At 43.2% G+C, this 8325-nt stretch overlaps 1 protein-coding gene across 2 annotated transcripts; it reads right to left on the bottom strand.

The window, feature by feature from the left end:
- Positions 1–3370: 3370 nt before the first annotated feature.
- Positions 3371–6551, bottom strand: LOC105995818 (olfactory receptor 10G3). Of its 2 annotated transcripts, XM_013029681.1 has the most exons (3): positions 5646–6551; positions 4840–4854; positions 3371–3403 (listed from the first exon to the last, which is right to left on the bottom strand). In XM_013029681.1, the coding sequence occupies exons 1-3, from the start codon at positions 6549–6551 to the stop codon at positions 3371–3373; spliced, it is 954 nt and encodes a 317-aa protein (XP_012885135.1). The 2 variants fall into 2 exon arrangements, with proteins under 2 accessions (XP_012885135.1, XP_012885137.1); XM_013029683.1 differs by lacking the exons at positions 3371–3403; positions 4840–4854 and having other exon boundaries at positions 5610–6551.
- Between the last annotated feature and the right edge of the window lie 1774 nt (positions 6552–8325).

The following is an 8325-nucleotide window of genomic DNA, read 5'->3' on the forward strand; positions in this document are numbered from 1 at the left end:
AGTCTTTGCTTTAAAAGCCCTTTTTTATTTCCAATTAAGGCAACAAGGAGATCAAGTAGAATAAGTAGAGCTTACCTGGTTCTTATCAAGAATTGGCAACAAATATTCTGAAATGACAAAACTCATTAGATGTGATGAGAATTTTAGCACAATATGCCCAGTATTTTAGAACCACATAGTCAGTAGTAGAATACGCAACACAAAACACAAAAGGCAAAACTCAAAACCTAAAATTTTGACAATGTTTATTAGACGTCTTTGCTAACAAAACACATCAGATGGTCAAATTCAGATGTGACCTCTTCCAGGTGTGCCAGTTGCCTAAGTAACGCAGGTAATGGGTGGAGACTTTGCTGTGAGGAGGGTGGAATCTGCTAGCCATCCAGGAGCAGACCTTACAATAAGAATCTTACAGACTTTCCTGCCCAGGGTGGCTTTGAACGGTGATCTAGATCTCAGCCTCCTGAGTAGCTAGGATTACAGGCATGAGCCACCAGTACCCGGTTCTGCTTGTATTTTTGAAGCTAGTGGAGCTTTTTGAGACTCTCCTTACTATGATAAAGACACTGAGATCACCAAGAAATTCCAATGGATTTAGAAGCTCTGTGTTAGGAACAAGGCTAAAGGGCAAATATAAGAGCAAAAGACACTTCTACCGGGGCTGAGAACGTGGCTCAGTGGTAGAGTGCTTTCTTTGCATGCATGAGGCCCTGGGTTTGATTCCTCAGCACCACATAAGCAGAAAAAGCCTGAACTGGTGCTATGCTCAAGGAGTAGAGCACTAGCCTTGAGCTGAAGAGTTGAGGGACAATGCCCAGGCCTAGAGTTCAAGCCCCACAACTGACAAAAAAAAAAAAAAAAAAAAAAAGACACTTCTACCATCTCTGTCACTCAGGCATTTACAGGGGTTTTGAGAGCTCTGTGTGAGAACTTAGCAACACACAAGTTCATGATGAGACATTGCCATTGAAGGTGGGGAGAGGAGAGCAATTGGCAAGGAGATGAATGAAGAGTGAAACAGGCACTGAGTGGCCTTCAGTTGACAGCAATGAGGGTACCGGGCCCTAAGCTATTGCAAAGCATTGAACTAAATGACCATAGAGGTCGGAGGAGACATGGAGCTTTTCATGGTAATGCATCTCAGACAAGGCTTGATTTCAGTCTTGGAAGACCCTGAGCAGAGAACCAGGTCATGCTTACCTTGATCTGGACAATTGCAAGTCAAAAATGGATGCTGTTTTAAGCTGCTAAGTTATTAAACAGCAATAGAAAATTAACCTCTTACCCATCCCTAAGTCAAAGCTCAAAGTAGTTACCAAGGCCTTCGAATCAGACCCTTGCTTCCTGAAATGAGATCATGGAGACATCCCAAGCACTCCTTGTCAACAAATGTTCCCTTTCAAACAGGCCACATATCCTATCCTAATCCTTGTACTAACTTTCACCTCAGTTTAGAAAATATTCGACCTGGAGGTTTCATGGCTCCAGCAACTTCTTTCCTCCACCCCTCTCTTTCTCCTCCCTTCTTTTCTTCCTCTTTCTTTCTTTTGTTCTTTTATTCTTTCATTCTTTTGTTCCGGTGCTAGTGCTTGAACTCAGGGCCTGGGCATTGTCCTTGAGCTTTTGTGCTCATGGTGAATGATCTACCAATTGAGCTACAACTCCACTACTAGTTAATTGGAGACAGGAGTCTTAGGCTGGGTGCTGGTGGCTCATGCCTATAATCTTAGCTAGTCAGGAGGCTGGGATCTGAGGATTGCCCAGGCAGAAAGGTGTCGAGAGCCCTGCAGTGAGTCTCTCTGCATGATAAGCTTGACTATCTCGATGGAACATCTCTCGAGGCTATTTACAGAATCTGGTCTTTGCATCCTGCCCCAAACAAAGACCAGGTAGCTGCTATTGACCACCTTTTCACATTGCCCTAAGCAAGCATCCTGCAGCCTACACCCAATGAAAAAGCTTCCTTATTCTAAGCATATAAATACCCCTGTGTGAAAAATAAAATTTGGCAGTTTGATCAGAATCCCTGTCTTGCTGTCATTCTTCACGTCTCTTGTACCTTCATTCCTTCTCGCTTAGGTTCATTGCCCTGGTTGAAGTCCTGCGGGTCGGGACAGAAAGGCTTATCTCCAGTTAGCCACCAGAAAACTGGAAATAGAGCTGTAGCTCAAAGTAGTAGAGTGCTAGCCTTGAGCACACAAGCTCAGGGATAGTGCCCAGGCTCTGAATTCAAGCCCCAAAACTGCCCCCCCCCCCCACAAAAAAAAAGCCTCACAGACTTTTCTTGCCTGGGCTGCCTTCAAACTGCAATTCTCAGGTCTTCTGAGTAGGTAGTATTACAGGTGTGAGCCACCAACACAGAGTTTATGCTACAAGATTTTTTCACTTTGAGCCACAGTTCCACTTCCAGGTTTTCTGGTGGTTAATTGGAGATAAGATCCTTATGAACTTTCCTGCCCCACCTGGCTTTGAACCACGATTCTCAGATCTCAGCCTACTAAGTTGTTATGATTACAGATGTGAGCCACCAGCACCCTGCACTAAAAGACTTTAAGGCTAGAGCTGACAGAGCTGGTGGCTCACACCTGAAATATTAGCTACTTCGGTGATTGAGATCTGAGGATCATGGTTCAAAGCCAGCCTGTGCAGGAAACTCTGTGAGAGTCTTTAATTAAGCACACAAAAAAGCTGGAACTGGAGCTGTGGCTCAAGTGTTAGAATGCTAGCCTTGAACAAAAAAAGCTCAGGGACAGCACCTAGGCCCAAGCCCCAGCACACACACACACACACACACACACACCACACACACACACACACACACACACACACACACACACACACATTCTTCTAGTATAGAAAATTTCAAACACATAAGAGTAAATAGAAAGAAGTTCAATATTTGCCCCTGTTCCACAAACATATGACTGATCTTCAGTTATATTCCTTCTTTCTTCCACCCCACTCTTTGCCTTAATAAATTTATTTTAATTTGGAATAAAATAAAAATTTACTAGATGAAAAGATTTTAGCTATACACTTCAGTAGTGTTGGGTATATTCAGGTATTCACATATATAAATATAGACATGCATATTTACATATGCAATCAGCTCCAGCACTCTTTTTGTTGATACTAGGGCTTGAACTTTCACTTGACATTTTCATTCTGGACTGGCACTCTACCATTTGAGACACAGCTCTACTTGGGGCATTTTAGTGATTAATGGAGATAAGCTTTCATGGCCTTTCTGTTCAGGCTGGCTTCAAACTGTGATCCCCAGAACTCAGCCTCCTGAGTAGCTAGGATTACAAGTGTGAGACACTAGCACCCAGCTTCTAGCACACTATTTTTGTAGGTGGAGGGCTTGAACTCAGGGACTGGGTGCTGTCCCTGAGCTTTTTTGCTCAAGGCTAATTCTCTACCACTTTGAGCCACAGCTCTACTTCTGGTTTTCTGGTGGTTAATTGGTGAGGATAGTCTTATGGACTTTTTTGCCAAGGCTGGCTTGGAACCATGATCCTCAGATCTCAGCCTCCTGAGTGGCTTGGATTACAGGCTTGAGCCACTGGTACCTGGCTCCAACACTCTTTTTTTTTTTTTTTTTGGGTCCGGTCGCGGGGCCTGAACTCTGGGCCTGGGCGCTGTCCCTCAGCTCTTCAGCTCAAGGCTAGCACTCTACTTGAGCCACAGCGCCACTTCTGTTTTTTTTTTTTTTGCCTATGTGGTGCTGGGGAATTGAACCCAGGGCCTCAAGCATGCAAGGCAAGTGCTCTACCAATGAGCCACCTTCCCAGCCCTTCCAGCACTCTTTTTATCCTATAAAATGACACTTTAGTCTCATGAAGCAATAGCTCTCCACTTCTTCCTCCTTCCTTCTGGCAACCACTCTTCTACTTTCTGTTTCTACAAACTTGACTTCTAGGTAACTCATGAAAATATAATCATACAGCACAGTATTTATGTTTTAAATTTTATTTTAATTTTATGCCAATCATGGGGCTTGTACTAAAGGTCTGGACACTGTCCATAAGTTTTTTCTTTCAAGGCTAGAGCTCTACCACTTGAGCTACAGTGCCACTTCTTTTTCTGAGTAGTTTATTGGAGATAAGAGTCTCGTGGACTTCCTTGCCTGGGCTGGTTTTGAACCACCATCTTCAGATCTCAGCTTCCTAAGTAGCTAGCCCTACAGGGGTGAGCCACCAGTACCCTGCTGATCTTTTTGTGAATGGTTGATTTCACTTAGTATAATGTCCTGGAGGTTCCTATAGCTTTTAGCTCTTGTCAGAGTTTCCTGCCCTTTAAGGCTAAGTAATATTTCATTATAGGTATAAACTACATTTGTCTACCTTTTGTTACTTGTGTATGGATCGTGAGTTGCTGTCCCCTTGTGGCTTTTGTGTGTAGTGCTGTTGGGAACATGGCTACACAAGTATCTTTTTGAAATTCAAGTTGCTTTGTTCCTTCCTGTATGTATCTACCAATTCTTCTACCAGACTGGTTTCCATAGTGGCTTCACCAATGTAGATTATCACCAGGGTTACAACTTTTTATATCCTTGCCAGAACATGCTGTTTTCTGGATATTTATTTATTTATTTTTGGGTCTGGTCGTGGGGCCTGAACTCTGGGCCTGGGCTCTGTCCCTCAGCTCTTCAGCTCAAGGCTAGTGCTCTACCATTAGAGCCACAGTACCACTTTTGGCTTTTTTCTTTTTTCTTATGTGGTGCTGAGGAATCGAACCCAGGGCCTCAGGTATGCAAGGCAAGCGCTCTACCACTGAGCCACCTTCCCAGCCTGGATATTTATTGGTCCTGGGGAATCAAACCAAGGGCTCTGCCACTGAGCTACATACCAAGTTCCCACATTGTGCTTTTAAAATAAATATTTTCTTGAAAATTAATTCCATTTTAATCATATTTTATGATACATGTAACTTCACATTGATATTAAGTGTTAAGGCAACAGTTACAGTAACAATTATGCTAACCACTCATAAAAAAGGAATGAGATGCAGACCTTTACAGACTGGAAGTTTTTTTCTCATAAGCTATTGATTTCAGGTTTTTGTTTTTTTTAGTAATAAGCTTATTATATGATATTAGTATATGAGGAGAAAAAGCAAGAAGGAAAGAAAATCCTCACTAAAACCTAAACATGAGAATAAATTCTAAACATGATGGTCTCTCCGCTTTCAAACCTCACTCTTTTTTTTTTAAATCTTTTTTTAAATTTAAATTTTTATTGTGAAAATACTGTACAGAGGGGTTACAATTACATGGACAAGATAGTGAGTACATTTCTTATCAAGCATTGTAGCCTCCCAACCAGAAAAAAAAAAAGAGGCTATCAAGCATTGTAGCCTCCTCCTTTGTTTACCCTTCCTATCCTTTCCCATCCTCCTCCCTCCCTCCCCACCCAATCCTCCTCCCCCTGACCAGCCCCCCCCCCCCCCAGTTGTAAAGTTCATTTTCGACATGACAACTTGTACTTCTCATTGTTGCAACAGGTCCACCTGTATCCTTATTTAAACGACTTGTTTTTCCCCTTCCCCTCCACAAAGTATACCGACATCAAATACAGTGAAAGCAGGGGTTATACTGTGGGGGAGAGTCAAACCTTACTCTTATTCCTTGAGCCTTGTATCATTCTCTTCAGAGCCAGCTTCACCTCCTGGTTTCGCAGAGTGTAGATGAGAGGGTTGAGGAAAGGAGTGATGGCTGTGGGGAACAGAGCAGCTGCTCCACCTAGGGGGCTATTGGTTTCAGGCTGCAGGTAGATAAACGCACAGGGCACATAGTATACAGTGACCACAGTTATGTGAGCTCCACAGGTAGAGAAGGCCCGGCGCCGCCCATCAGCTGTACGGATCCGCAGAATGGCCTGAATGATCTGAACATAGGACAGTAGGATCAGGGAGAAGCAACTGGCAACTACCACTCCAATGTCCACAAAAGTCACCAGTTCGTTGATTGTGGTATCAGCACAGGCCAACCTCAAAACTGCAGGGATGTCACAGAAGAAGTAATCTACCTGGTTGGATCCACAGTATGGCAGACGGAAGGTTAGAATGGCTTGGAGTGCTCCATGGAAGGAACCAGCCACCCAAGCACCAGCCACAAGCAAGAAACTCAGTTTAGTAGTCATGAGCACTGGGTAATGCAAAGGTCGACATATTGCAAGGTACCTGTCATAGGCCATCAAGGTATAGAGAAAGCACTGGGTGCTGCCTAGAAAGTGATAGAAATAAAGCTGAGCCACACAGCCACCAAATGGGATGGGTTTGATGCCTAAAGTGAAGGTCATCATGAGGCGAGGGACAATGATGGACGAGATGCCCATGTCAATGATGGAGAGAATCCCAAGGAAGATGTACATGGGACGGGCATGGAGCTGAGGGTCTGCCCAAACAGTGAGCAGGATGAGCAGGTTTCCCAGCTGGGTCAGGATGTAGATGAGTAAAAAGAACACAAAAAGGAATGTCCTTAACTTGAGTGGGTAGGGAATTCCTGTCAGGATAAACTCAGTCAACAGTGTGTAGTTACCTCTTTCCATTTCCTGGGGAGATTTTTACCTGAAGGATGAACAAACAGGATTTAGTGGCAAGGTGACAGGGACGTGATGTGGTATTTGGGAAAGAGAGCATCAAAAAAGGCCAGTGGCAGAGGACTTACTCTCATCTGGAGCTATGACAATTGGGGGAAACTATGTTCTCTGGCAATATTTGCGTAAATAAGATTTTACTGGAACCTAGCTATGCTCACCTGTCGTCTGTAGCTACTTTATGTAATGATGGAGAAAAGACCTGCAGAGCCTAAACTCTTCACTGTCTGGGCTTTTAGGAAAAGTTAGCTGAACACTGGTGGCTCAAACATCATCAAACATCATTGAGGAAACAAAGTTAAAATCACAGTGATATCTGTTTGTTCACACCTGTTAGGCTGGCTAGTTTTGGAAACATGGAGGTTGTGGTATAGCTGAGTGGTAGAGTGCCTAACTGCAGAAGGCTCTTTTGCCAGTATTCATTAGTGCAAATGAACAAGTAAGCAAACAACAATAACAAAACAAACAAACTGGGCCTGGGAAGGTGGCTCGGTGGTAGAGTGCTTGCCTTGCATGCATGAGGCCCTGGGTTCGATTCCTCAGCACCAAGTAAACAGAAAAAGCCAGAAATGGCGCTGTGGCTCAAATGGTAGAGCGCTAACCTTGAGCTGAAGAACTGAGGGACAGTGCCCAGGTCTAGAGTTCAGGCCCCACAACTGACAAAAACAAAACAAAACAAAACAAGAAAACTGTGAAAGATATGTGTGGGAGAGGGTATAGAAAAGAAGGAAACTTACTTGCTCTTGGTTGGAATGTAAATTAGTACATTCATTATAAAAGCCAGCATGGAGTTTTCTCCAACTATTGACAATACAATTACCCTATGATCTAGTGATCCCACTTCTAGGAATTCAAGCCAATATGTTGAAGAGACATCTGTATTCCTGTGTTCATTGCAGTTTTATTTATAATAGCCAAGATACAAACTCTACCTAACAGATGGATAAAGGAAATGTGGCAAATGAACACATTAGAATACTATTTAGCCTTCCACAAAAAGAAAATTCTGCATTTGTAAGAATATGGAAGACATTATATTAAATGAAATAAGTCAGGTACAGAAAGACAAGTGCTAAACCAAGTGTTGGTGGCTCATAGCTAGAATCCTAACTACTCAGGAAGCTGAGATCTGAGGAATACAGTTTGAAGTCAAACTAGGCAGAAAGTCTATGAAACGCATGTCTAATTAGCTAAACAAAAAGTTGGCAGTAGAGCTGTGGCTCAATTGGTAGAGAGCTAGCTTTGAGCAAATTAGCTCAGGGACAGCATTCAGGCCCTGAGCTCAAGGCGCGTGCACGCGCGCGCGCGCACACACACACACACACACACACATGGAAAAAATCTTACTAATATATAGATCTTACTACTATATGATATTACTAATATATGGAATCTAAAAATCGTTGAACTCACAGAAGAGAGAAGAAGCTTGGTGATTAGAACTTAGGTTCAGTGGGACAGGAATCTATCTATTGCACACAGTGTGACCATAATTAGTAATGCTTTACTATATATTTCCAATTGTTAATACAATACACAAAATGTTCTCAATACAAAAAAATGAAGTGATGGGGCTGGGAAGGTGGCTCAGTGGTAGAGTGTTTGCCTTGCATGCCAGAGGCCCTGGGTTCGATTCCTCAGCACCACATAAGCAAAAAGATAAAAGCTTGAAGTGGCACTGTGGCTCAAGTGGTAGAGCACTAGCCTTGAGCTGAAGAGCTGAGGG

This window comes from Dipodomys ordii, unplaced genomic scaffold (genome assembly GCF_000151885.1).
Source record: "Dipodomys ordii isolate 6190 unplaced genomic scaffold, Dord_2.0 Scaffold121, whole genome shotgun sequence".
Lineage (NCBI taxonomy): Eukaryota > Metazoa > Chordata > Mammalia > Rodentia > Heteromyidae > Dipodomys > Dipodomys ordii.